At 62.2% G+C, this 26,617-nt stretch overlaps 1 protein-coding gene across 1 annotated transcript in view; it reads left to right on the top strand.

The window, feature by feature from the left end:
* The window catches only part of LOC116527888 (SCO-spondin), a 58,420-nt gene that overhangs the window by 28,265 nt on the left and 3,538 nt on the right, over positions 1-26,617 (top strand). Inside the window, exons 50-99 of the mRNA XM_032245090.1 lie at positions 620-799; positions 878-1,000; positions 1,125-1,254; positions 1,339-1,464; positions 1,651-1,742; positions 3,303-3,476; positions 3,771-3,935; positions 5,125-5,377; positions 6,521-6,567; positions 6,746-6,916; positions 7,293-7,424; positions 7,639-7,784; positions 9,199-9,293; positions 9,894-9,946; positions 10,140-10,346; positions 10,496-10,666; positions 10,789-10,868; positions 11,915-12,084; positions 12,625-12,671; positions 12,762-12,953; positions 13,074-13,244; positions 13,476-13,676; positions 13,999-14,095; positions 14,200-14,399; positions 14,660-14,826; positions 15,930-16,060; positions 16,213-16,436; positions 16,735-16,776; positions 16,912-17,067; positions 17,546-17,755; positions 17,960-18,127; positions 18,907-19,038; positions 19,133-19,379; positions 19,659-19,811; positions 19,887-19,933; positions 20,120-20,464; positions 20,786-20,953; positions 21,594-21,724; positions 21,972-22,096; positions 22,306-22,352; positions 22,610-22,888; positions 23,110-23,268; positions 23,418-23,534; positions 23,947-24,085; positions 24,222-24,424; positions 24,594-24,721; positions 24,824-24,966; positions 25,073-25,119; positions 25,913-26,130; positions 26,433-26,528. Of these exons, the coding sequence (XP_032100981.1) occupies positions 620-799; positions 878-1,000; positions 1,125-1,254; positions 1,339-1,464; positions 1,651-1,742; positions 3,303-3,476; positions 3,771-3,935; positions 5,125-5,377; positions 6,521-6,567; positions 6,746-6,916; positions 7,293-7,424; positions 7,639-7,784; positions 9,199-9,293; positions 9,894-9,946; positions 10,140-10,346; positions 10,496-10,666; positions 10,789-10,868; positions 11,915-12,084; positions 12,625-12,671; positions 12,762-12,953; positions 13,074-13,244; positions 13,476-13,676; positions 13,999-14,095; positions 14,200-14,399; positions 14,660-14,826; positions 15,930-16,060; positions 16,213-16,436; positions 16,735-16,776; positions 16,912-17,067; positions 17,546-17,755; positions 17,960-18,127; positions 18,907-19,038; positions 19,133-19,379; positions 19,659-19,811; positions 19,887-19,933; positions 20,120-20,464; positions 20,786-20,953; positions 21,594-21,724; positions 21,972-22,096; positions 22,306-22,352; positions 22,610-22,888; positions 23,110-23,268; positions 23,418-23,534; positions 23,947-24,085; positions 24,222-24,424; positions 24,594-24,721; positions 24,824-24,966; positions 25,073-25,119; positions 25,913-26,130; positions 26,433-26,528 (7,445 nt within the window). The remainder of the gene's footprint in view (positions 1-619; positions 800-877; positions 1,001-1,124; positions 1,255-1,338; positions 1,465-1,650; positions 1,743-3,302; positions 3,477-3,770; positions 3,936-5,124; positions 5,378-6,520; positions 6,568-6,745; positions 6,917-7,292; positions 7,425-7,638; positions 7,785-9,198; positions 9,294-9,893; positions 9,947-10,139; positions 10,347-10,495; positions 10,667-10,788; positions 10,869-11,914; positions 12,085-12,624; positions 12,672-12,761; positions 12,954-13,073; positions 13,245-13,475; positions 13,677-13,998; positions 14,096-14,199; positions 14,400-14,659; positions 14,827-15,929; positions 16,061-16,212; positions 16,437-16,734; positions 16,777-16,911; positions 17,068-17,545; positions 17,756-17,959; positions 18,128-18,906; positions 19,039-19,132; positions 19,380-19,658; positions 19,812-19,886; positions 19,934-20,119; positions 20,465-20,785; positions 20,954-21,593; positions 21,725-21,971; positions 22,097-22,305; positions 22,353-22,609; positions 22,889-23,109; positions 23,269-23,417; positions 23,535-23,946; positions 24,086-24,221; positions 24,425-24,593; positions 24,722-24,823; positions 24,967-25,072; positions 25,120-25,912; positions 26,131-26,432; positions 26,529-26,617) is intronic.

Here is a 26,617-nt window from a genome sequence, read left to right as displayed (position 1 = left end):
CCCAGCTGGCCCTACCTCTCTCTTCCTGCCTGAGCCGAGACTCAGGTTCTTGTATATATCCTGGGAATAACAGTCATTCTTGCCTCCGAAGGCACTGCAAGGATTCAGGGAGATGGCCTGTGAGGGTGCTTGGAGCCAGGCCTTGGATGTCGGCCGGCTGTGCCACTTGTCCTTGGGCTCCATGCTGAAGGCCTTGTCGCTCTTTTTTTCCTTGAATCTGAGGGAGGGGCCCCCACTCACCTCTGTGCTTGGCAGAGAGGGGATCCCCACATGGGGGCCTCCTCAGCCCCAACCTGGCTCCTCCCTGGCTGGGGTGGCCCTACAGTTGCTGCTGCCATCAGGGCAGCTCTCCCCAGGATTCCGGTGGGCCCAGCACCTTCCCAGGGAGCAGAGTTTTGTCCTGGGAGGCACCTGGAGCCCGTTCCCCAGGCATCTGCCTCCTATGGGAGGTTTCCTGGGTCAGAAGAGGAGTGGCCGAGTGCCCAGGGGAGAGCCTTTGGCTGCCTTGCTGGCCACTGCCCAGGCCCAGGGAGGCAGGGAGTCCTGGCTGTAGCCACTCTCTCACAGCCTGTGTCTCCTGGGCTCTCCTGGTAGAACCATGTCCTTCCTTCCCCAACAGTGGCTGGGGCGTGGGCAACGTGGGAGGCCTGGGGACCCTGCAGCGTCTCCTGCGGGGGTGGCCATCAGAGTCGCTGGAGGAGCTGTGTGGACCCCCCACCTAAGAATGGTGGTGCCCCCTGCCCCGGGCCCTCCCAAGAGAGGTCACCCTGCGGCCTGCAGCCCTGCTCAGGTGGCACAGGTAATGGGGAGCTGGGCTGGGGGCAGGGAGGTTGGGCCTCCCAGCACCGATGCTCACCTGGCACCCATCTCCCACCAGACTGCGAGCTGGGCCGTGTGTATGTGAGTGCTGATCTGTGCCAGAAGGGACTGGTGCCCCCATGCCCACCTTCCTGCCTGGACCCCAAGGCCAACAGAAGCTGCAGTGGGCACTGTGTGGCAGGTGAGGCAGACCTGGCCTACAGGGGGAGTGTGGGGAGACCACCAGACCCACTGGCTCCCAGTCGCCAGCTTCCTCTCTCCACTGTGCCCCTTGGGGCTGAGTGCCCTCTTCCACACACTCCCAGGATGCCGCTGCCCCGCAGGGCTCCTCCTGCATGACACTCGCTGCCTGCCTCTCTCTGAGTGCCCCTGTCTGGTGGGCGAAGAGCTCAAGTGGCCAGGAGTGTCCTTCCTCCTGGCCAACTGCAGCCAATGGTGAGGGCGGCTGCACCAGGGAGGGCACGGTGCTGGGCGTCTCCCCAGCCCTGACCAGTTCCTCAGCTTATCCCTCCTCTGCAGCGTGTGTGAGAAGGGAGATTTGCTGTGCCAGCCAGGGGGCTGCCCCCTGCCCTGCGGCTGGTCTGCCTGGTCCACCTGGGCTCCCTGCGACCGCTCCTGTGGCTCTGGTGTGAGGGCCAGGTTCAGGTGCGCGATGGCGGGGTGGGCCCAGTGTGAGAAGGAGTGCTGGGGGCAGGGAGGGAGGAGCCAGGCCAGCCCTGAGGGGGCGTGAGCGGGAGGGGGGAGATGACGGACAGGGGATAAAGGATGAGAAGGCAGGAGTGAGGGTGGGGAGAGAGCAGAGGAGGCACTCAGGGCTCCCTCTCTCCCCAGGTCTCCCTCCAACCCTCCGGCAGCCTGGGGGGGTGCCCCGTGTGAAGGCGACAGGCAGGAACTGCAGGGCTGCCACACAGAGTGTGGGACAGGTATAGCTGGGAGCCCAGGCACAGGAGCCCCCTTCCTCCTCCAGCTCTGTGCCCTGGGAACACATGGGATGGGACCCAGTGACCACTATATGTGGGGGATCGGTAACGCCTCCGAAGTCTGAGAGGCAGCCCTTGAATTGGCCTTGGCAGAAGGGGCTTTGACAGGAGAGTCAGAGGCTTCCGCCCAGACTGCCCTGGTGTCAGGAGCAGGCTGGCCTGGACAGAGCAGGCAACTGCAGAGCCAGTGGAGAGAGGCGAGGCTGGCTGGGCTGAGGGAGGCTGGCAGCAGCATTTAGAGGCCAGATGAAGGTGCCAGGTGGTTTCCCTCTTTCCATGCACCGGGTGATCCTCAGGCCATGCCTGTGCCAGTGGAGGTCTCCACAGAGCAGGCTGAGCCTTGCTGGTGTGCAGGGCAATGGGACGAGGTGGGCAAGGAAGAGGAGGAGGGGAGAGGAGGGGGAAGAGAGGCAGGGTGCATCCAGGGCGTCTTACAGTAGGGGGGAAAGAGGGGCCAGTAGGGAGTGGCTGGTGGGACAGTGACTGTGTCCGCAGGGACTCTGAAGCTTCCAGCATAGAAGGTTCAGGAAGCATTAATCTGGGGGAAACCCAGGATTGGTGGTGGTCCTGCTGAAGCGCTGGCCGAGTCCAGGAGAGAGGTGTGGGAATGTAGCTGGGCCCAGGTTCGCAGGAGGATTTGTGCCGGGCTCTTGAGAGTGAGAAGTGGGGCTGGAGGCCGGTGCGGTGATTCATGCCTATAATTCCAGCACCCTGGGAGGTGAAGGTGGGAGGATTGCTTGAGGCCAGGAGTTCAAGACCAGCCTGGGCAACATAGACCCCATCTCTAAAAAATAAAAATAAAAAAATTTTTTAAAAAATTATTTATTTATTTATTTATTTATTTATTTTTTGAGACGGAGTTTCGCTCTTGTTACCCAGGCTGGAGTGCAATGGCGCGATCTCGGCTCACCGCGACCTCTGCCTCCTGGGTTCAGGCAATTCTCCTGCCTCAGCCTCCTGAGTAGCTGGGATTACAGGCACGCGCCACCATGCCCAGCTAATTTTTTGTAGTTTTAGTAGAGACGGGGTTTCATCATGTTGACCAGGATGGTCTCGATCTCTTGACCTTGTGATCCACCCGCCTCGGCCTCCCAAAGTGCTGGGATTACAGGCTTGAGCCACCGCGCCCGGCCATAAAAAAAAAAATTAAAATGTAGCTGGGCATTGTGGCGCGTGGTCCCAGCTCCTTGGGGGGCTGAGATGGGAGACCACTGAGCTTAGGAGGTAGAGGCTGCAGCACCCTATAAGCATGCCACTGCACTCCAGCTGACAGATCCTGTCCCAACCCCCCAAAAGCAGAAAACAAGGTGGAGCTAAAGAGTGGGGCCCCAGCAAGCGAGCTGAGAAGGGGCAGAGGCTGCATCAAGTCCAGAGCAGCCTCCCTCCTCCTTGTGAGCCCTCTTCTGCCCCCTATTTCTCTGACCTCACCCAGGCTCTCCAACCCTCCCCAGCCCCGCCAGGAAACGCCTTTGCACAAATGGCTTGTCCTGTCCCCCTCCGCAGAGGTGCTGGGCTGGACGCCCTGGACTTCCTGGTCCTCCTGCTCCCAGAGCTGCCTTGCTCCCGGAGGGGGCCCTGGCTGGCGCAGTCGTTCCCGACTCTGCTCCAGCCCCGAGGACACATCCTGCCCAGGAGAGGCCACCCAGGAGGAGCCCTGCAGCCCCCCTGTATGCCCAGGTATTCCCCCTTGGGCCCAGCTGTGGCTTGAACATGGGAGAGGGATAAGGAGCAAAAAAGAATATTCCCTTGAGCCAGTTCTAAACACCTGGGAAGGTCCAAGGGTTGGAGCAAACCTGATTGTTGTCCTTAAGCCTCTCCCCACGACGGCATCGCCCAGTAAGCCAGCCTGAGTAGTAGATGTTGGTGGGGGCTGGAGGCTGCAGTTAAGATTCTTCGAGCCATGCAGCTCCAGACCCCCCATGCCCTATCCCGGCCTTTGTCTATGACCCTGGACTCGGCTCTTCCTGGCAGTGCCAAGCGTCTGGGGTCTGTGGGCTCCCTGGTCCACCTGCTCAGCTCCCTGTGATGGCGGCATCCAGACACGTGGGCGCAGCTGCTCCACCGTGACTCCGGGGGACACCGCGTGCCCAGGACCCCACAGTCAGACCAGGGACTGCAACACACAGCCCTGCACAGGTACCAGATTCCCTGCCTGTTCTCCAGTGGGTCTCCCTGGCCCAGCTCCTGGGGATTTTGACCTTTTCCCCACCCTCACCTTCGCCCATCGCCGACCTCTGACTATAGGCCGGATGATGTCTGCAGCTAAGGGAGCCTGGGATTTCCTGTGTCTCCTCTGGCTCCCTGCCTCTCCCGCCTGCCACCGGGGATCAGGTCCCAGCAGCTATCACCCCTCAGGCTCTTTGCCCTTTCCCGTGTTATGCATGTCGCTTGCATAAAGAAACCACCAGGCAGGCTTTGTGTGGGCAACGAGGCCGTTCTATTTAGAGCTTGGGTGCAAGTGGGCCAAACCCAAGAAAGCAGGTAGGAGGGGGTAGAAAAGGGGCTGGTTGTACAGCTTGGGGCAAATGGTCAGTTAAAGGTGGTCATCTATCTTAGGGAAGGGGAGGGTGTCACGGGGTGCATGGTTATCTATTACAAACAGGCACTGGGGTTATCAGTTGCAACCAGAGGTGAGGATGCAGTAAATTACATAGTTACTGGGGTGGGGGTTTTGAGAAACCTCATGTCTGGGGGGAATCTGAAGGCCGAGCAGGAACAATGGTTGAAGGTTGCAGGGGGAGAGCAATCAGTTGAGGCCAGAGCCAGTTGTTTCATTTCTCTTTATGGGCATCTGGTTACTTCAGACTTTCTGGCTCCTGGAGACCATCCAGAGGTGTACGGGCAGGTCACCAAGGTTATAAGGGCCAGGCTTGGACTTGGAGGCCTGACACCCTGGTGGAAGCAAGCCTCCTTCACCGGAGAACAGGTTCCCCAAGGGAGTCAGACGGGGCTTCCTCAGGGCAGAACACACTCAGGGCCAGAATCATGGGGGAGCAGAGCTCACACTTCGAAGCCCCTGGCCCCTTCCTCACTCTACCTTGTCCTCTGAGCGCTCCTCCTATCCCAGATGACTAGAGTCCTCATGATCTATTCTCAAGAATATTTGTATTAAAGTGGATCAAAGCTGTGACTGTGTACTGGTGCCATTCCAGACACTGGAGCAAAGCTGTGAGGGTCGGGGCAGGAGGGATGGCTTCTCAGACACAGTCCCACCCGGCAGGCTGCCACCCCATGCCTGGCTTGCAGGTTTCCTTCCGCCCCTCTGCCTCCCTTCCCTTCCCTTCCTTCCTGCCCCTGCTGAGACCTGCTTTGTCTTCCTACCCAGCCCAGTGCCCAGAGAACATGGTGTTCCGTTCAGCAGAGCAGTGTCGCCAGGAGGGGGGTCCTTGCCCTCGGCTGTGCCTGACGCAGGGCCCCGGGATAGAGTGTACGGGCTTCTGCACCCCTGGCTGCACCTGTCCCCCTGGTCTCTTCCTGCACAACGCTAGCTGCCTGCCCCGCAGCCAGTGCCCCTGCCAGCTGCATGGGCAGCTCTATGCACCAGGAGAGATGGCTCGCCTGGACTCCTGCAACAACTGGTGGGTCACAGTGTGGGGGCAGGGTGGGGGAGGGGCCGGGGCTCTAGAGGTGGGCAGGCATGGACTCCCTTTCACACACACACCTCGTGGGGGGTGCTCCGTTCCTCAAACACAACACAACACGGGTGCCAGGCAGGGCCCTGGGAATACTGGAATGAATGGTCATCCCCGTTTGACTTATGGGAAGACTGGGTCTCAGACTGATGGAGAGATTTATGATAGAACTAGAGATGGGAGAGGGTCTTCTACCTTTCATCACAGCTTTCTCTAGTTCTCTTTCCTGAATATAATTTCCTACCTGGGATCCACTCGATTTCTGCTCAGAAACATTCAAGGGCCCAGAACGCAAAGCTGACACCAGGACCTGCCAGCAGAGGGTGCTCTAAGCCATTTCCCTCTTTTTTTCTCTTTCACTTCATTTCCTTCATTCATTTTTTTTTTTTTTTTTTTTTTTTTTTTTTTTTTTTGAGATGGAGTCTCGCTCTGTCGCCCAGGATGGAGTGCAGTGGTGCGATGTCAGCTCACTGCAACCTCCGCCTCCTGGGTTCAAGCAGTTCTCCTGCCTCAGCCTCCCTAGTAGCTGGGATTACAGGTGCCTACCACCATGCCTGGCTAATTCTTGTATTTTTAGTAGAGACGGGGTTTCACCATGTTGGCCAAGCTGGTCTCCAACTCCTGACCTCAGGTGATCCACCCGCCTCAGCCTCCTGCCCCTCCTTCAATTTCCTCCTCCTTCCTTCTTCCTCCCTCCTGTCCTTTCTCACTGTTCATCTCTCCGATCTTTTTCTGGGACCTCCAGTATTTAAAACACATATTGGGGAGAACAGCCAGTGTGGAGAAGGACCCAGTTTTCCCTCCTAGGAACTCTGGCTCTCTCTAAGTCCCTCCTACATGGCCCTGGCCCTCGAGGTCATTTCCCAATAAATACAAATGGAACACTGGGACACAGGACAGCACAGTGCCTGGGCGTCGAGGGGCCCACTGAGGGTACATCACGAACTTTTTGGGGGACACAGGCAGCAAGCTGCATGCCCCAGACTCTCAGATTTCTCTTCTGCGGTGGTCTCAGCTGCTTTCCCGGGGGCAGGGGCTGACTGTGGCCATGATGGCCAGGTGGAGCCTCATTGTCCCCTGTCCCTGCAGCACCTGTGTCTCTGGCGCAATGGCATGCACCTCAGAGCGCTGCCCAGGTACCCCCACACTTAGGGCACTGGAATTGGGTGGTGGTGGGTCCTCAGGGACCATAGGGGGTTTGGACCCCTTCTGAGATCAACTCCTGGGAGCTTGGTGGTGCCCAGGGAAGTCAGGGCGTGAGAAGACTGACCTGGTTTCACACACACTGCCCTCTGCCCCCACACGCCCTGGCAGTGGCCTGCGGCTGGAGTCCCTGGACCCCGTGGAGTCTCTGCAGCCGCAGCTGCAACGTGGGCATTCGGCGCCGCTTCCGCGCAGGCACCGCACCTCCAGCTGCCTTTGGGGGTGCTGAGTGCCAGGGCCCCACCATGGAGGCTGAATTCTGCAGCCTGTGGCCATGTCGAGGTGAGAGCTAGGACTGAGGTCCTGAGACCTCCTTAAAGAACCTCTAGAGAGAAGCCAAGAAGACTCCCATCACCACCCACCCTGGACCTCCAGAGAAGTGCAAGAGACTTCGCTAAGAGATGCCACTAAGAGGTGGTCCCCAGAGACTCCTTGAGGGTCTGTTCCCTAACAGGGCCTCTCCCCAGAGTAGCCCCAGCTTCTCCCTAGAGGCCAGCCCCCTTCTAGGCCAAATCCTGGAGCCCCCTGAGCAGGTGTGAAGCGCCGTAGGTGGGATATGACACTGCAGGTGAATGCGCAGGGGTGTCGAGGTGGGAGGAGGAGGAGATGGGGTGGCCATGGGAGGCAGGGCCTGCAATGACCTGGGTGCCACCCCCAGGTCCTGGTGGGGAGTGGGGCCCTTGGTCTCCGTGCTCCGTGCCCTGTGGTGGTGGCTACAGGAACCGCACCCGTGGTAGTGGCCTGCACAGCCCCGTGGAGTTCTCCACCTGTGGCCTGCAGCCCTGTGCAGGTGAGGGCTGCCCTGGGGACCCTACATTCTCACTCTCACCAACCCAGGGCACTGTCAACCCACTGTCTGCTACCGTGGCTCAGCGCTGTCCCTCAGCCCTTGTGCAGCCCCCACAACCACCCTGGCCATACCCAGAGCTGGTGCCTCTACCAGGTTGGGAGGTCAGGGGAGAGCTGAGTGTCTGGGGCAGGGCTGTCAATTTCTGTGTCCCCAGGGCCTGTGCCTGGCGTGTGTCCCAGTGGCAAGCAGTGGCTGGACTGTGCCCAGGGCCCTGCCTCCTGTGCAGAGCTCAGTGCCCCAAGAGGGACTAACCAGACCTGCCACCCTGGCTGCTACTGCCCCTCCGGGATGCTTCTGCTGGTGAGCGTCCCCCTGCCTGGCCCCATCAGGGCTGCTGCAGAGCCTGGGGACCCTGGGGTGGCAAGGAAGGGACAGGCAGGACCTGGGCAGCGAAGAGCCAAGGGTATGGGGCTGGAGGCAGGGAGACACTGCAAGGTTGAGGAAGGGCACTCAACTCATGGGTTACAACTCTGCTCTGGCAGGAACCAGCAGGGGACCCTGGCAGGTCTCACCCCTCTCTCCCGACCTGTTTCCTCACTTGTAAAAATGGTGATCGCTCTAAAAGGTCTTTGTGAATGGTCCCTGCTCAAGTGCTCTGTCCACTATGTTATCGCCAGTTATTTATTGAGCACCTACTGTATGTTTAATCTCTGGCTGAGCTACTCTGTGGCGAAGGAGCAGTCTCTGCCCTCAGGAAGCATCCAGTCTGGGGAAACCAGACCCAGAGCCCCTAGAATGAAGTTAGAACCATCAGACAGGCAGGAAGTGAGCTTTGCACATTGTGGAGTGGGCTGGGTCAGTCAGGGAGGGCTCCCTGTAGGAGGAGCCCTTGAACATCAGAGATTGGAGGGTGTGGAATTCAAGTTCAGAACTTGAACATCAGAAATTGGAGGGTGTGGAGAGCAGGGAGGTATGGAGGGCTTCCTGGAGGAAGTGGTCCTACACTTGAAGATCCAAGATTGGAGAGCAGAGAGGTGGCCACTCCAGTCAGAGGGTGGTGGGAATTGGGGCTAGGAAATGCCAGCTGCGTGGTGGGATTGAACAAAGGGTGGCAGCCTCTGCTGAGCCGCGGGGTGTGGTTAAGGGATACGTTGTAATCAAATCTGAGTCCAAATCAGGCTCTTCTGCTAGTAGCTCTGTGAGCTTGGGGGGAGCATTCTCATGCCTCAGTCCCTTCCTTTGTAAAATTGGGGGAAAATTATAGCAAGTCATAGGAGTCAGTGAGACAGTGCAGGAAAGTGCTTCCCAGGGCCTGGTGTATAAACTTCAGCGCGTTTGACTTTGAATCGTGCGCCACTAAACGGCCGTTTCTTTTAACCTGGGCAGAATGACTTCTGTCCAGGTCCCTGCGCACAGTGTTTTTCTGTTTTTATTTCATTGATGAAAATGTGATTTTTCCTACCTTTGCTGTACAAATCGCACATTTCATGTCTTCATGGCTGACTTCTTGGAGGTTTGACAGTTCAGTCTTGTGTCCTGCAGTTTAAGATGTCTTTTTCTCCTAGAAATTGGAGGGTCCATGCCCCCACGGCCCCCAAGCGGATGGTCTGTGTTTGCCTGGCGGGGGGGCAGTGGGGAGAGCTGCATGTCTGTGGAAAGAGGCTGGGTGGCTTTTAGGGGGAGCCTGAGGATGGCAGGCTGGCTCTGATGAGGGCTGGGGAGGCCAGGCCCAGCCCATCTGGAAACAGAAGATGATAGAGGATTTTGATTTCAGAACAACATGTGTGTGCCCACCCAGGACTGCCCCTGTGCCCACAAGGGGCACCTCCACCCTCCGGGCAGCACTGTGGTTCGTCCATGTGAAAACTGGTGAGACACCGCCCCTACCCCATTATGGCTCTGTGACCTCCAAGGACCCACTGTCCCTCCTCAGTGGCAGGGACCTTGGCTCCAGTTGTGGACAGAGACACATGGCCCCCCACCTCCAGCCCCTCTGAGGCTGCACCTGCCTGCACCCTTCCCCCGTCCCCCACCTGTCTTCCCTCTCCCCTCCTGTGTTAGCCTCCTGGGGCTGCTGCCACCGAGTGCCACGCGCTGGGGGGCTTGAGCAGCAATCTTGGAAGCCTAGGCTCCAGGTGTCGGGGATGGGCTCCTTCTGAGGGCTGCGCCAGAGACTGTTCAGGCCTCTCTCCTCTTCTTTTTCTTGCCAGAAATCCTTGGTGCTCCTTGGCTCGTAGGTGGCCTTCTCCCTGTCCCTTCACGTCATCTTCCCACATTTTCTCTTCTTAAGACGCAATATTCATTAAAACTAGGGCCATCTCAGCAACCTTCTTTTAACTCAATCACCTCTGTATAGACCCGATCTCCAAATAAGCTCCCATTCCCGGGGAAGGGGGCTAGGACTTGAACATGAGGATCTGGGGCCACCATGCAGCCCACAGACCACCCGACCCTCTGCTGCTCCCCCAGCTCCTGTGTCTCCGGGCTCATTGTCAACTGCAGCTCCTGGCCTTGTGTGGAGGGTAAGGAAATGTCCCCACTTCTGACTTGCACCCCGGGTCCCTTACCCCTCGGCTGCAGGAGTGGGCCAGGGCTGAGACTGGGGGAGGAAGGCCATCAGGAGAGGTGGAGGGCAGGGGTACGGAGCTCTACCTGCAGACTGCCCAGCCTGCGCCTGTCCCCCTTCTGCCTGCCTGCCTCCCGGACATCCCCTAGGTCAGCCAGCATGGTCACCCTGGACCCCATGGAGCCAGTGCTCAGCCTCCTGCAGCCCTGCCCGACGCCATCGGCACCGATTCTGTGCCAGGTCCCCCAGTGCAGCACCAGCCACCGTGGCTCCGCTGCCTCTGCCAGCCACCCCTACACCTCTCTGCCCGGGGCCTGAGGCTGAGGAGGAGCCATGTGTCCTGCTGGTGTGTGATGGTGAGTGCCTGCCTGCCTGCCCTCCTGCCTGCACTGCCCTGGGGAGCCCAGGTGGTGCCCACTGTGCCCCGTGGATGCTGCTGCCTTGTACCAGCTGCTACCAGCCCCAGCCAAGCCCCTCTCCACTCCTTCCTCTGCTGTCCCCCCAGGAGCTGGAGGCTGGGGTCCATGGGGGCCCTGGTCCCACTGTAGCCGGAGCTGCGGGGGAGGCCTGCGGAGCCGGACCCGGGCCTGTGACCAGCCCCCACCCCAGGGCCTGGGGGATTACTGCGAGGGGCCACGGGCCCAGGGGGAGGCCTGCCAGGCTCTGCCCTGCCCAGGTACCTGCCAGGGATGGGGGTGAGGATGAGGGGCAGAGGAGGGGAGTTAGAGGTGCATTCCAGACAGATAGGTGGGGGTGGATGACCCCACACAGCTCTCAGCCCATCCTGTCTGCCCTCAGTGACCAACTGCACCGCTATTGAGGGGGCTGAGTTCAGCCCCTGTGGCCCTCCATGCCCTCGCTCCTGTGATGACCTAGTGGTGAGTCCCAGCTCCCTTGGCACTGCCACCTGACCCAAGGGCTACTTCGCGGGAGGGCAGGGCATGGCTTTGGGCTCATGGCCTCTTTTGCCGAGGCCTGGACAGCCTAGCATGGGAGGGCATGGGTGGGGGCCCTGGCTTCAGCTCACAGTGCATGCCAGGCCGTCCCAGAGACAGCCAGCCTCGCCCTAGAGACAGCCAGCCTCACCTGCCAGCCCTTGTCTGTACATCAGACGTTTCTCAGATTAAAACTTTATGACAAAAATGGCGTAAACAACAAAGGAAGGGGGAAACCATCTCTTCAATGCCAGAGCACGTTGATATCGGGGCCTTGCGTCTGTGCGTGGGGTGGGGGGGGAGTGTGTGTCCACTGTCTGCCCCACCCCCCCCCACCCCGGGCACCCGGGACACAGAGGGAAGCAAACAGACAGGGTGGCCACGGAGCCCACATTCTGGGCTGAGCAGGACAGACATGCATGAAGGAATGGACAGACCAGGGACCGTGAAGAATGAGGTGGGGCTTCCAATGGTGTGGGGTGTGGAGTGTGGAGGTGCTAAGGGAGGTGGGGAGAGGGAGGAGAAGGAGGCGGAGCTAGAAGAGAGGAGAAGGTGGTCGCGTGCAGTGCTGGTTCCTAGCCGCCCCAGGACCTCCCAGCTCCTTCCCAAACTGCCCCCTCGCCCAGCCAGCTCCCAAGTTCTAGAGAGGTCTGGGGCATGCCCCAGCTCCCAGCCATCAGGAATTGGGGTTTTACATTTGGGAATACCTAGCTCCAAATCCCTGCCCCAGAGAAGCCAAAGGGAACCTCCTCAGCGGCTCCTCCCTCCCCTCCACCCCCAGGGAGGGGCCTGCTCAGGGATTTCAGTGGAAGCTGCAAGGCTGGCCGGGTCCCCTTCATGCCGGTCTCGGGTCTCAACGGCACTGCAAGGCGGACTATGTGTTGAAAACGTGAAGCCTCTGTCACATTTCCTCCCCAGCCCCTTACTCCGTCGTCTTCCCTGCACAGCTTCCTTTTTTCTGCTGATGACCCCCACTTGCTGTCCCCCAGCACTGCGTGTGGCGCTGCCAGCCTGGCTGCTACTGCCCACCGGGCCAGGTGCTAAGTTCCAGCGGGGCCATCTGCGTGCAGCCGGGTCACTGCGGCTGCCTGGACCTGCTCACCGGACAGCGGCACCTCCCGGGTGCTCGGCTGGCAAGGCCCGACGGTTGCAACCACTGGTAAGGGGACCTTGCCGTGGCAGGAGGTAGGGATGCCAGCAGGAGTCGCCCACTTCGTCCCATGCTCTTGAGCGCTCCAGAGTCTCTGCGGATGGTCACGTTTGCCCCCCACAATCCCTGAGCAGATGTGGGGCCGGCACCATGACCAGCGTCTGATGGGTGAGGATGCTGAAGCAGAGCCCACGTGTCTGCAGGGGCTGGGTGTGTGCTCAGAGGCACGAGGGGTCTGGGCAGGAAGAGTGACAGATACGGCTTTTGCAACCTATGTGGCCACACAGTTGGCTCCAGGGTACCTGCTGTCCTTCCCCAGGAGAAGACATCAGCTGGTGACCCTGAGGAGGCCAGCTAGGTGGGATAGGGAGCAGGATGGGGAGGTGCAGGAGAGCTGGGAGATGGGCCACTGTCTGGGAGAAAATCGAGGATGGATCATAAGGATGAGCGGAGGGGAGAGGCGGTGTGGGGGTGGGTGCAGAGTGAGGGTTGGGGTGGGACTGAAGCTGTTGCCTCCTCCTTCTGCGTCTGCACCCCCTCCCTGCCCAGCACGTGCCTGGAGGGGAGGCTGAACTGCACAGAGCTGCCCTGCCCAGGTATGTGCTCAGCTTGGAGGGAGGTGAGGAGGGGGCCTGGGACCTGGGAAGGGACGGGCTGCACCCCAGTGCCCACCATTCTTCTTGAAGTGCCCGGAGGCTGGTGCCCATGGTCGGAGTGGACAGCATGCTCCCAGCCCTGCAGGGGCCAGACCAGGAGCCGCTCCAGGGCCTGTGCATGCCCTGCTCCCCAGCATGGGGGTGCCCCGTGCCCCGGGCAGGCTGGAGAGGCAGGGGCCCAACGTCAGAGAGAGGCCTGCCCCAGCTCCACCATGTGCCCAGGTGTGATGCTGCCATGAGGCCTGTGTCCCTCCCCCAAAAGGCCCTAAACCCCCGCTCCAACCCCGCTAACCTGGGGCCTCCAGGGCCTCCTCATGCAGATGCTCTGTCTTCTTGGCACAGTGGACGGAGCCTGGGGCCCATGGGGACTGTGGTCTCCCTGCGACACGTGCCTGGGGCAGTCCCACAGGAGCCGGGCGTGCAGCCGGCCCCCCACCCCTGAGGGAGGGAGGCCCTGCCCTGGGGGCCACACGCAGAGTCGCCCTTGCCAGGACAATTCCACCCAGTGCACAGGTGAGTCTTCACTGAGGTCTGGGAGGCCCCTCTAGGTCTAGGGAGATGCTGACTCTGACTCCATCCTCCACACACATCATGTCACTGTCTCAAGGGACAGTTCCCAGGTCACTCAGTCATGGACCTGGTCAAAGTGGTGGGTCTCAATGGAGGGGAGGGGCGATGCATGGCAGGAGGGCTGGGAACCCCTCAGGATGCCCTTCAGTGGCTGCCCTGCTTTCTTCCTGCCAGACTGTGGGGGTGGCCAGAGCCTGCTCCCCTGTGGGCAGCCCTGCCCCCGCTCCTGCCAGGACCTGTCCCCCGGGAGTGTGTGCCAGCCAGGCTTTGCAGGCTGCCAGCCCAGCTGTGGGTGCCCCCCAGGCCAGCTCTCCCAGGATGGGCTCTGCGTGCCCCCGGCCCACTGCCGCTGCCAGTACCAGCCTGGAGCCATGGGTCAGTGCCTCCCCTCGACCCCAGCCCCCAGCACTGCAAGGCCACCTGCCCAGCCCTGTGTCACTCTCCCGGGGGCCCAGCCTGAGGCTGCAGGACAAAAATGAGCAATTGCCAGCTCTCCAGGACTCCGTGTCCCTCCACCTGCCCCACCCCCAATCCCAGGGCTGGTCTGGTTGGAGCGTCCACCTCCCTTGTTCAGGACACCAGGTGTCATGGGTGGAGGCCAAGAGGGTGGGGAGTAGAAGGCCATGGGGTGGGAGGAGGGACGGATGGGGGGTACTGAGCTGTCTGGAGTACCCACCCCCACTCCTCTGCCCCTCAGGGATCCCTGAGAACCAGAGCCGGTCAGCAGGGTCTAGGCTCAGCTCTTGGGAGAGCCTGGAACCCGGCGAGGTGGTCACTGGGCCATGTGACAACTGGTAAGCCAAGAGAAGTGGGGGCCGGGAGGCGTGCAGAGCCCAGCGGTGGAGCCCTCGGGGGACGGGGCTGGCCCTGTCTCTGAAGCCCCCTCCCTTGTCCCCAGCACCTGTGTGGCAGGCATTCTGCAATGCCAGGAGGTGCCTGGCTGCCCAGATCCTGGGGTGTGGAGCTCTTGGGGCCCCTGGGAGGACTGCAGTGTTTCGTGTGGGGGCGGGGAGCAGCTGCGCTCCCGGCGCTGTGCCCGTCCCCCCTGCCCAGGGCCTGCCCGCCAGAGCCGCATATGCAGCACGCAGGTGTGCAGAGGTGAGCGCCAGCCCGGGACCTGACCCCTTCTGACCTTTGAGTCCCATCCTGGCCTTTGACCCTGACTCATGGGTGTCTTTTGGCCCCTCCCTCCCCACCCCAACCTGTCCCCCAGCGCCCTCCCCCCAGCGATGGGCAAGTGCAGGAGGACTCAGCCAGGCTGTGGGGGCCATGGGAGGGGTCACTGCCCAGGGCAGAGGATGGGCAGGTGAAAGGGGCTCCTAGGGCTGGAGCAGGTGCTGATGTGGCTGCTGCCTCAGAGGCAGGCTGCCCGGCCGGCCGCCTGTACCGCGAGTGCCAGCCCGGCGAGGGATGCCCCTTCTCCTGCGCCCACGTCACGCGGCAGGTGGGCTGCTTCTCCGAGGGCTGCGAGGAGGGCTGCCACTGCCCTGAGGGCACCTTCCAGCACCGCCTGGCCTGTGTGCAGGTCAGAACCTCTCCAGCCCACAGCCCTCCCTGTCCTCCCTTCACCTGTCTCCTCTGCCATATCTGTCACCCCTGCAGACCTTTTCGCCCCTGGGCAGGCCCCTAAGCAGCATACAGGCTCGTGAGGACAGCTGGGGCCTCTGCTGCCAGCATCGGAGGGAGGCAGAGTTAGACCCAGCCTCCCCAGGTCTCTGGTTACCCAGGAATGGGCACCACCTGCTGCCTCTGGACTTGCCTGGCGCTGCTCCTCACTGGCACATCTCCCAGCCCTCCCGGGGATCTCACCCACCCCTGACCAAGTGCTGCCTGTGTGCCCTGCTCACCCCTCACCCTGGCATGGAGGGGCAGTTTTCTGCGAGGCCCATACATTCCCCAACCTCACTGGTCCAGCCTCACCTCCCTGTCCTCCACTGCGGGGCATGGGTCTTCACTGCCCCTCTCTTCCCTGTCACACACTCCCGGGGACAGTGCCCCTCACCTTCACTCCCCCCCAGACCCAGCTGGTCTCCTGCTGTGCATCCCAATGGCAGCTAGGTGCCAGCTCTGCTCTGCTGAGTCCGACTGGCACACAGGGACCCTTTCCTCATCCTAAACTGGCTGACCCGTGGCCACTCCTGAGCCAGAGTTCCAGGATGCCATGGCCAGGAGGGACTTGAGCAGCCACCTGGTCCCACCTCCTAGACCTAGAGATGGTGACAGTGAGCCCCAGAGAGGGGAGGGGACACACCAAGGTCACACATAGCAGCAGCGCCAGACCCAAACCTAAGGTCTGGATTCCTGGCTGAGGCTTTTTCTGCCCCCACTGCGTCCGTGCCTGTAAGTGCCTGTGTTGGCACCTGCTTGTGTCCTGCCAGGCGCCCTGCATGGGGAAGCCAGCTTGGCCAAGCCCAGAACATGCCCCTCTTGTGCTGCATTCATGCCCCTGACATGGGTAAACAGCCCCCTACTCCTGGAAATGCTTTCCTGGAGCCTGGAGCCCTCCTCCGGGTCCTCACCGTCCTCCCCCAAGTCCCTCCTCCCCCAAGTCTCTCCAGTGGATGTGCGCAGCCCCGGGTGGGTGGCTGGCTGTGCTGTGACACTGTCTTCTCTGCCGCACTCCCCCAGGAGTGCCCTTGTGTGCTGACAGCCTGGCTGCTGCAGGAGCTGGGAGCCGCCAGAGGTGACCCTGGTCAGTCCCTCAGGCCTGGAGATGAGCTGGGCTCGGGCCAGACATTTCATACAGGCTGTGGCAACTGGTGAGGGGGATGGAGAAGGTGGGGGCTGGGCTGGGGAGAGTCAGGGAGACTTTCAGTGGAGGGAGAGGTGAGAGGGAAAGAGGACAGGGACCAGGAAGCCCAGTCTGCCCTCTGCCCCTACTTGGCCTCTGCTAACCTGGCTCTTCCCCCAGCTCCTGTGCACATGGGAAGCTGTCTTGCTCCCTGGAGGACTGCTTAGAGGCCGGTGGTGGTTTTGGTCCCTGGAGCCCGTGGGGTCGGTGCTCCCGCTCCTGTGGCGGGCTGGGCACCCGCACCCGCAGCCGCCAGTGTGTACTTCCCATGGCTGCCTCCAGTGGTCAGGGCTGCCGTGGGCCCCGTCAGGACCTTGAGTACTGCCCCAGCCCAGACTGCCCTGGTAAGGACAGCAGGAAGGTGGTGAGCAGGGCTGGGGTTAGGATGGCACTGGGGAGACATCTAGGAGGGCTTCTCGGAGGAGGCAGTATCTGAGGGGTCTTGAGGGAGGGAGGGAACTTTGACCAGCACTTCGAGGAAAGGAATGGCTTGAGCAAAGGTTTTAATTCTGCAAGAAGTGCCGTGCTTGGGGCCTGGTGTCCGCAGGAGCTCACGTGGGGGAAGGCTGGACCAGCCTTAGGCATGGTCCTGGTGCACTGTGGGTTCTGAAGCATTTCTGAGTGGGGTTTCCTTTGGCACAGGAGCTGAAGGGTCCACGGTGGAGCCAATGACACGCCTTCCAGGTAGCTCCACACTCCCTGCACCTCTGCCTCGTGGCCTCCCTGTGGGAAGAGCAAGCCCAGGGCCCCCTGCTTCCTGGCGATGTTGAAACTCAGAGCTGACTCATCAGGAGGCATCCTCCCCACTTCCTCCCCCAGATGGCTGGGGCCCATGGTCCCCATGGTCCCCCTGCTCCAGAAGCTGTACGGACCCCTCTCACCCTGCATGGCGGAGCCGCACCCGACTTTGCCTGGCTAACTGCACCGTGGGGAACCCGTCACAGGAGCGCCCCTGCAACCTGCCCTCGTGCACAGGTGCACCTTCCAGCCTCACCTCTGACCCCAGCCGCCACCCTCAGACAACTCATTGTAACCACTAAGTCCCAGCATCTAACACCCCTCAAGCAATCATTGGTTTCTAGTGTTGACATCTCATTTCAAATCAGTGTCTGACTCTGGGCTCTGGGTCCTCTTTGCCAACCCCAGCAGCTGCTGGGGAGCCTGACTTCTGGCACATCCCTTATTCTCATGTGTGTACACTGAACTCTCCACCCAAACCCCCCCACAGCCCTGTGAGTCTGAGATTACTGTCCCAATGAGAATAGGGGATACTGAGGCCCAGTTGTCGAAACCACACAACAGTCAGTGTCAGATCCAGAATGGGAGCCCAGAGCTCTGGGTGAGGCCACTGCTGGTCTGCGTGGGAGAGGTCTGCCCTTGAGCTGGGAGCAGAGAGGAGAGGCGGGGCAGGTACAGGCTGCTGGGATGGCTCCAGCTCCACTTTGTGTCACAGAGCTGCCCCTGTGCCCCGGCCCTGGCTGTGGGGCTGGGAACTGTTCCTGGACCTCCTGGGCACCGTGGGAACCTTGCTCCCGCAGCTGTGGGGTGGGCCAGCAGCGCCGCCTGCGGGCATACCATCCCCCTGGGCCTGGCGGGCACTGGTGCCCCGACATCCTTACTGCCTACCAAGAGCGCCGCTTCTGCAATCTGCGAGCCTGCCCAGGTGAGGCGGGCTGGGGGAGACCAGGTTGAGCCCCAGGTCCTGCCCCTGGAAGGCCTCTGGTGCCAGTGCCCCCTCCCAGGCACCCAACCTACCCAAGTGTGGCACTTCCGTCTCTCAAACCAGAATCTGACCCAGGCTTGTGGGATAGGTGGGGACCCTATGCCTGAGCTGACCCCTCAGGTGGCCATTCTTTTTCCCACACAGTGCCTGGGGGCTGGTCACGCTGGAGCCCCTGGTCCTGGTGCGACCGCAGCTGTGGGGGAGGCCGGTCCCTGAGGAGCCGCAGCTGCTCGGGCCCCCCACCCAAGAACGGGGGTGCCGCCTGTGCTGGGGAGCGGCACCAGGCCCGGCTCTGCAATTCCATGCCTTGTGGTATGGCAATGGTGACAGTCCTGTCCCACCTTATTGGGCTCCACTCAGCATGGGGCCCAGCTGCTACCTCGTGGGCCAGTTTGGAACAGCCCACTGGGTTGGATGACGGGGCCTGACAGTCGGCAAGGATGCCCTGAGCATGTCTGTGGGCTGTGCCAAGGCCCAGGGATCCGTCCTGGCCACCCTAGCCAGTGGGAGAGCTCCTCCCCTCAGCTGTCACCCATCCTGTCACAGTTTTTTGAGGCACAGTCAGGAGTGGATGTGGTGCTCGTTGGGGGGGTGGATGGAGCCAGTGGCTGTAGCTGAGCCTGGGCCCCCTCCTCTCACCCCCAAGCTTCAGCTCCTTTAATTGGCCCAGCCCAGCTCACCGGCCCCATGGCCTGGGTTCCCCCAGGACCCTCCTCCTCTATCCCCACCCACCCTGGACACTCCCACCCTCTCTGGGTGGACACAAAAGAGGCTCCAGGTGACAGTGTTGTCTTTTGAGACCCACAAATCCAGTCTAGCTCTACAAGCATTTATTGAGTGCCACGCTAGGTGCTGAGAATTCACAGGAGGTGAGAGAAACTCACCATCTACTTAGCATGTCCCAATCCCAGAGTTTCCCAGAGTTGCCCCGAGTCCCCCATGTTTCAGTGGTCACCAACGTGGAGGATAGGATGGGCCCTGTAGCTTCATGGAGGTAAGAGGTCCCCAGTAGGGCAGAAGGAGGGTTTCTGAGCCCTGGGGCCCAGGCCCTTCTGACTCTGGGCACCCCCCACCCCCTGCCATCTGCTCAGAGACCGGCTGCCCAGAAGGCATGGAGGTGGTCACCTGTGCCAACCACTGCCCCCACCGCTGCTCAGACCTCCAGGAGGGAATCGTGTGTCAGAATAACCAGGTCTGCCAGAGGGGCTGCCGCTGCCCCAAGGGTAGGTGCCGCCCTGCCCTTCAGGAGTGTCAGGGTGGCTGAGTGGGAAGGTGTGGGTGGGGTCAGGGGTGCCAGCGTCAGCCCTTGCCCCACAGGATCCCTGGAGCAGGATGGCGGCTGCGTGCCAATTGGGCACTGTGACTGCACTGATGCCCAGGGCCACAGCTGGGCCCCAGGGAGCCAGCACCAGGATGCCTGCAACAACTGCTCATGCCACGCTGGGCGGCTCTCCTGCACGGCTCAGCCCTGCCCGCCTCCCTCCCACTGTGCCTGGAGCCGCTGGTCGGCCTGGAGTCCCTGCAGCCACTCATGCGGGCCCGGAGGGCAGCAGAGCCGCTTCCGGTATGGGGCTGACAGGGCTAGATGTTCCCTCTGCCACCCAGGGCCTCCGTCTGCATGGTGCAGTCTCCCTTCTGACGGAGAGCTCCAGGGTCCCACTCTCACCAGCGACAGCACCACCTCAGGCCCTGGGCCAGCTGTGTCCCTGGTTACCCTGGCTTTTCCTTAGCTACCCCCATGCCCACCCTAAGTGTCCTGGTCCAGTCGGGAGGTGTCACTAGGAGAAAGAAGTGATGAGGGGCCTGGACCATCTCTCACCTCCTCTCCCTGGGCCCCACCCAGGTCCTCCTCATCGGGCTCGTGGGCTCCAGAGTGTCGGGAGGAACAGTCCCAGAGCCAGCCCTGCCCTCAGTCCCCGTGCCCACCCCTGTGTCTGCAGGGCACTCGACCCCGTGCCCTGGGGGACAGCTGGCTGCAGGGGGAGTGCCAGCAGTGGTGAGTGCAGGGCAGGGAGTGGGGCTGGGACTGCCCTGCTGGAGAGCAGAGTCCTGAGTCCCAGCTCTTTCCCAGCTCCTGCACCCCAGAGGGCGTGATCTGTGAAGACACCGAGTGTGCAGGTCTGGGTGTCCCTGTGTCCCCGCCTCAGCTGCCCTCCTAGCCTCATGCCTTCCCTGCCATGTGCCCTGTGTCTCATTCTCTCCCACCTTACTCAACTCTTATGCCCTGGGCCATACAGGTCCCCACCCAGCCCTCTGGCCTTTGCTCCCTCTGCCTCCTTTGACCTTACCTGTGCCCTCCCACAGTGCCCGAGACCTGGACGCTATGGTCTCCCTGGTCCAACTGCCCTGTCTCCTGTGGAGGTGGAAACCAGGTCCGAATCCGGGCTTGCAGGACTACAGCCCCTCCCCACGGGAGCTCACCCTGCCTGGGCCCCGATACCCAGACCCAGCCCTGTGGGCAGCAGCCTTGCCCGGGGTTGCTGGGGGCCTGTGCCTGGGGCCCATGGGGGCCCTGCTCCCGCAGCTGTGGTCTGGGCTTGGCCTCTCGCTCTGGGTCCTGCCCCTGCCTGCTGGCTGAGGCCGACCCCGCCTGCAACGGCACCTTCCTCCACCTGGACATTCGGGGTTGCTACCCAGGGCCCTGTCCGGGTGAGTGAAGTCACCTCACTGCTTTTCCTACCTTGGGAGATTCAGAAAATAAATATTTCCCAGTTCCCAGATGATCCCTCCAAATAAGCCTGCCCATGTCCTGCTTATTTGGAGGGATCCTGCCCCCGCGGTGTGCTCCGTTCCTCTTCCCTCTTCCCACCATCTCTTCCCTTGGAGCCCTCCTTGTGGGGTGAGAGGGCGTCCAGGGGCCAGGCCTTCCAGGTCCCTCTTGCCTGTGTCCTGTGCAGGGTCTCGGCAGGGCTGGCGTGAGAGGGAGGCAGGTAGGGGAAAGGCGGGCTGACACATCCCTCCCGTCCCTAGAGGAGTGTGTGTGGAGCAGCTGGAGCAGCTGGACACGATGCTCTTGCCGGGTGCTGGTGCAGCAGCGCTACCGACACCAGGGCCCAGCGTCCCAAGTGGCCAGGGCGGGAGCCCCCTGCACACGGCTGGATGGCCACTTCCGGCCTTGCCCCATCGGCAACTGCTCTGGTGAGGCTCCAGGAGCAAGAAGCTGAGGAGCTGAGCAGGGCAGCAGCTGCCAAGGGTCCCTGCTGGAACACCCTGCTCCCCTTGCAGTCAATGTAGTGCCCCCAAGACCTCAGAGCAGTAGCCTTTGCCTGCACCGGCCCGAACCTGCCCTCAAACCCAGCTGCTCCCCTGCTCCCCAGCTATTCCCTCGTCACAGCTGCACCCCCAATCCCTCACCACGATTTATCCACGCTGCAGCTGCCGGCCTGCCTGTGGCTTTGGCCCTCTAGGAGGGTGTCCTGCCCACCTCCTGCTGCGGCTGCTCTCCACCTCTGCCCCTCTGTCTCTGGTCTGCCAATCTCTGGCACACCTGCCAGGCCCCTCACTCCTGCAGCCCCCTCCTCAGTTGCCTCCTCCAGGCAGCTTCATGGCTCTCCAAGGCCCAACCCATCCTGATCTTTCCTTGGAGATGCCCACAGGTGCTGAGTGGGTGCCAGATGGGGGACATTGGTCTGTTCCAACATGTGGGGGGCAGGCGTCTTGTATTCTTTCCAGATGACCCCAAGGGGCATCAGAGGAACCATGCAGCATGTGCTCTGGCTTTGGGAGTGGTGTCTCTGGGCCGTTCCCCCATCAGCCTGCCTCTCCCCGCTTCCCCCAGAGGACAGCTGCACGCCTCCCTTTGAGTTCCAGGCCTGCGGCTCCCCCTGTGCTGGGCTCTGTGCCACACACCTGAGCCGTCAGCTCTGCCAGGACCTGCCGCCCTGCCAGCCGGGATGCTACTGCCCCAAGGTGAGAGCTGGGAGCTGGGGCACCTTCCAAGGAGAAGGGGTCTTCTGCCCACACTCCCGCTCTCCCTCCCATCTGTGATGGCCATGGCGACCCCACCTCCTTCAACCCCTTGGAACTCGGTGCCTCCTCCCAGCTTGTGCCCATGGCATTCACTCGGCACCACGCGTGAGCACCTGCTGCAGGCTGGGCACAGTGCTGGGTGCTGGGGTGACACGATGATCACCACCCCGTCTCTCCTTCCACCCAGGGGCTGCTGGAGCAGGCTGGGGGCTGCATTCCCCCAGAGCAGTGTAACTGCTGGCATACGTCAGCAGAGGGAGCCCCAGTGACCCTGGCCCCTGGGGACCGCCTGCAGCTGGGCTGTAAGGAGTGGTGAGTGATGGGGGAGGGGAGGCAGAGGGCAGGGGGAGCCTGGGGGCCCAGTCCAGCCTCAGGACAGAGGGCCCTGAGATGCCAGAGTTTGCAACTCCCTCATCTTGCCCCAAATGTGCTGAGAGCTCAGGTACCCTTGTAGGTTACCTCAAGGGGTCCTGGGCTGGGTCCTGCGTCCCACAGTCCACCCTGACCACCCCCTCCCGCAGTGAATGCCAGCGTGGGGAGCTGCAGTGCACCAGCCAGGGCTGCCAAGGTAACCCTGACCTATGGAGACCGCTGTCCCCATGCTTGGGACTGGGGGGTTTCTGGGATGCAGAACTTTCAGTGCTAAGATGGGGACGGTCCCAGGCAAACCGGGATGGTGGGCACCCTACCCTGCCCCCACACCTCTCTCAGCCCTCCCTGTTTCCAGCACTTCCTGGTCATGACCCTGAGCCCTTCCTGCCTGTCCACCGGGGTCTCTGGGTGGGGGGTGGTCACTGGGAAGGTGGTCACACGCTGCCCTTCTAGGTCTTCTGCCTCTGAGTGAGTGGTCCGAGTGGTCGCCGTGTGGGCCCTGCCTGCCGCCCAGCGCCCTGGCCCCTGCCTCCAGAAGTGCCCTACAGGAACGCTGGCTCCGGGACCCAACCGGCCTCTCCCCCACCTCTGCCCCGGTGCTGGCTTCAGAGCAGCACCGCCACCGGCTCTGTCTGGATCCTGCGACAGGGGGGCCCTGGACTGGGGCCCCTCACCTCTGCACTGCGCCCCTCAGCCAGCAGCGCCTGTGCCCTGACCCTGGAGCCTGCCCTGGTAATGGGGAGAGGCAGAGGCCACAGGACAGGGGGAGCCTGGAGTGCGGGTTTCGAGGAGATGGCCAGAAGGGGCTGGGCCTGCAGGATTTGAAGCTGGGTGAGGTCCAGGCAGCAGCTAGAAAGAGGAGCGGGAGAGGCTAGCGGGGCAGCAGCAGAGCTCAAGGCTTGAGGGGGGGCAGGAGGTGGGCCTGGGTACTGACTCCACCGTACCTTCCCCAGACTCATGCCGGTGGAGTCCGTGGGGGCCGTGGAGCTCCTGCCAGGTCCCCTGCAGTGGGGGGTTCAGGCTACGCTGGAGAGAGGCAGGGGACCCCCATGGAGGAGGCTGCCGGGGACCATGGGCTCAGACAGAAAGCTGCAACAGAGGGCCCTGCCCAGGTAACTCCCATCCCCCATCCGGAGGAGGGCCTGGGACAGGAACATCAGAGACAAAACCTGAGGGAGAGTTGGCTCTGCCCCTGAGGTGTGCCATGGAAAGGAGGGCCCAAGTCTGTCCCCAACACAGACTACCATCATCTGGCCCTCAGGCGAGAGCTGTGAGGCCCGAGACACTGTACTCACCATCGACTGTGCCAACCGGTGCCCACGCAGCTGTGTCGACCTCTGGGACCGCGTTCAGTGTCTGCAGGGACCCTGCCGCCCAGGTAGCTGGCAGGCCCCACCACCCGCTGGGAGTTCCAGGGAAGCCTGGGGCCTCCCCCAGCTGCCTCCTGCTCCCAGACAGTATATGATCTCAGGCAGAGGTCGGGGAGGCTCAGACTGGCTGGGGCCTGAATGATGGGGCAGAGACGTGGTCACTTTCAGCAGCCAGCTCTGCGTCCTGCATGGCATGACGTTCACTCAGGGCCACTGTTCCATGTGAATGCTCCGGTGGCCGTCAGGGTTACTGGTGGTGCCCACACACAGGGTGGGCTGGAGTGGCCCCTTCCTGTGCGTGGGCAGTGGGAGATACTGTGGAAACCAGGCTTTGGACTCGGTCTGGTTGCTGGGGAGGATCCCTCTGTGAGCCCTGCCTGAGCACCCCACCTCATTTGGCCTCCTTACTCGCACCCCTAGGCTGCCGCTGTCCCCCAGGCCAGCTGGTCCAGGACGGGCGCTGTGTGCCAATCTCCTCTTGCCGCTGTGGCCTCCCCAGTGCCAATGCCTCTTGGGAGCTGGCCCCAGCCCAGGTGGTGCAGTTGGACTGCAAAAACTGGTATGGCTGCAGCCACACCAGGGTGGAGGGAGCTTCAGGTGGAGGCATGGGGCAGGTCAGCCTTCGCTGACATTGCTGGGGAGCGAGGGTTTTGTTCACCCTGACTGGAGCCCTTTGTGCTTACCCCTGTCCACAGCACCTGTGTCAACGGGTCCCTGGTGTGCCCACACCAGGAGTGTCCAGACCTTGGGCCTTGGTCAGCTTGGAGCAACTGCTCGGCCCCCTGCGGTGGGGGCACTATGGCACGACATCGGAGCTGCAAGGGGGGTCCTGGGGTAGCAGCATGCCAGGCCCAGGACACGGAGCAGCAGCGGGAGTGTAACCTGCAGCCCTGCCCTGGTGAGTGCCCTGGGCGGTGGGTGTCTGCCCCCTCCATTACTCCTGGGCCCAGGCCCTGCCCCAGCAGCTGTGGGGGGTCAGTGTGGGGAGAGGTCAGACCCAGGGCAGCCCCGCCTGGGACTGGAGATGCTGGGTCCCTCCCAACTTCCTATTTGTGTGCTCCCCACAGAGTGCCCCCCTGGCCAGGTGCTTAGCGCCTGTGCCACCTCCTGCCCACGCCTCTGCTGGCATCTGCAGCCTGGTGCCATCTGTGTGCAGGAGCCCTGCCACCCTGGCTGTGGCTGCTCTGGAGGGCAGGTGGGTACAGGGTGCTGTGTCCTGACTCCCATGTGGGCAAAGCTGGCAGGTGGGGAGGGAAGAGGCGGTGGTCCGAGTGTCATGGAGCCCGCCCTACTGCAGCTGCTGCACCACGGCACATGCGTGTCCCCTGCTGCCTGCCCCTGCACCCAGCATTCTCTGCCCTGGGGCCACACCCTGACCCCAGAAGAGCAGGCCCAGGAGCTGCCCCCAGGGACTGTGCTTACCCAGAACTGCACCCGCTGGTGAGGCCTGGCCGTGGGGTGGGGAGCAGGGATGGAGGAAGGGGGTGCTGAGCATGGGGCAGGAGGAGGGCATGGGCGGCCTCTGAGCAGGCTTCTGTCTTCCCAGCGTCTGCCGCAGTGGAGCCTTCAGCTGCTCCCTCATCGACTGTCAGGGTGAGATGTGGCTTCCATGCCCTGCTGCACCTCCAAAGTCAAGGCCAGGGACTGGCACTGAGGACGGGAGGAGGGCCCTGCTCCCAGCCTAGACAGAGCTTCAGGAAGCCTTCCCCTCCTCCCCTGCCTGTCCACACTGACCTCTCTCTAACCGGACACCCAGCGCCCCCTGCCTAGGGCTCCGGGGCACTCAGTGTGGTCTGCCCCACATGCGGGGGCATTCTTTAGCACACGGTGTTCACAGAGCCAGGGCTGTGAGTGACACCAGGAAGTAGAAGGCTCTTTCCCTGCCAGTGAGGAAACTGAGGGCTGGAGGGGAGAGCAGAAATGAGGGGCCTGGCCTGGCAGCCTCCAGGCCGGTGGCGTTTGCCCTGCACAGTGCAGGGTTGCCCTGTCTGATCAAGACCAGTGGCCCACCCACCAGGTGCCCAGCTCTGCCATGCTGGGCTCTGAATGCAGACATGCAGCACAGCCAGCCTTTGGGCAGACCACCCCCTAGAACAGGCAGAGATGGGACAGCCTCTAGGTCTCTGACAAGCAGGTAGCACCACAGAGGGGAGAACAGAGGCTGGGTGGACAGGATTGGTCAGGGGAGGCTTTTCTGGAGGAGGGGAGACCTGGCCTGGGCCCAGCTAATGTTTGAGAGGGTGGATAAGAGAGAGCAGGAGGTGTGGTCGGAGGCCGCTGCTGCTGAGAAGGCAGCGCGGGGACACGGGGTGCTCAGCTTGGGGGCGGAATCCAGGCTGGATCCGGGGCTGGCCAGAAAGGTGGGTTGGATGGTATTCCCCGGCAGAGTGCCCCCCTGGGGAAACATGGCAGCAGGTGGCCCCAGGGGAGCTGGGGCTCTGCGAGCAGACGTGCCAGGAGATGAACGCCACAGAGACCCCAGGCAACTGCAGCTCGGCTCGAGCTTCAGGCTGTGTGTGCCAGCCTGGGCACTTCCGAAGCCAGGCGGGCCCCTGCGTCCCCAGAGACCGTTGCGAGTGCTGGCACCTGGGGCGGCCCCACCTGGTGAGACACCGAATCCCCTCTGCTACCCCCACCCCTTTCTGACCCCAGGCCTCCCCGTCTGTCTGTAACTCCACTGGCTCTTCCCCCTACTCCAGTCCGTGCAGTAGCCAGCAGGGCTCCTCTGTCACCCTGGGATGGTTTCTGGCCCCAACAGCCCTTCCTGGGTCTCCTGTTGCCCGACTCCATCCAAGCGCATTGCCCCAGCTAGGCACTCGCAGGCTGGGCTGGGGGACCAGGATACTATTATAGAAGAGTCTACAAGTTGGGAGAGACCAAAAGGAGGCTCTCCTTCCTCTCCCCAGCCTGGATCTGAATGGCAGGAGGCCTGTGAGAGCTGCGTCTGCCTCAGTGGGAGTCCTGTCTGCACCCAGCGCTGCTCCCCGCTCACCTGCGCTCAGGTATCCCCACATTCCTGCTACTCTCCAGGGTGGTTCCCCCTCACCTGTGCTCAGGTACCTCCTACATCCTGCTACTCTCCGGGGTGGTT

Source organism: Sapajus apella, unplaced genomic scaffold (assembly GCF_009761245.1).
Source record: "Sapajus apella isolate SASKATOON/1434 unplaced genomic scaffold, GSC_monkey_1.0 scaffold56, whole genome shotgun sequence".
Taxonomy (NCBI): Eukaryota; Metazoa; Chordata; class Mammalia; order Primates; family Cebidae; genus Sapajus; species Sapajus apella.
The sequence above is the reverse complement of the archived record's forward strand: the minus strand, read 5'-3'. Positions and strand labels throughout refer to the sequence as shown.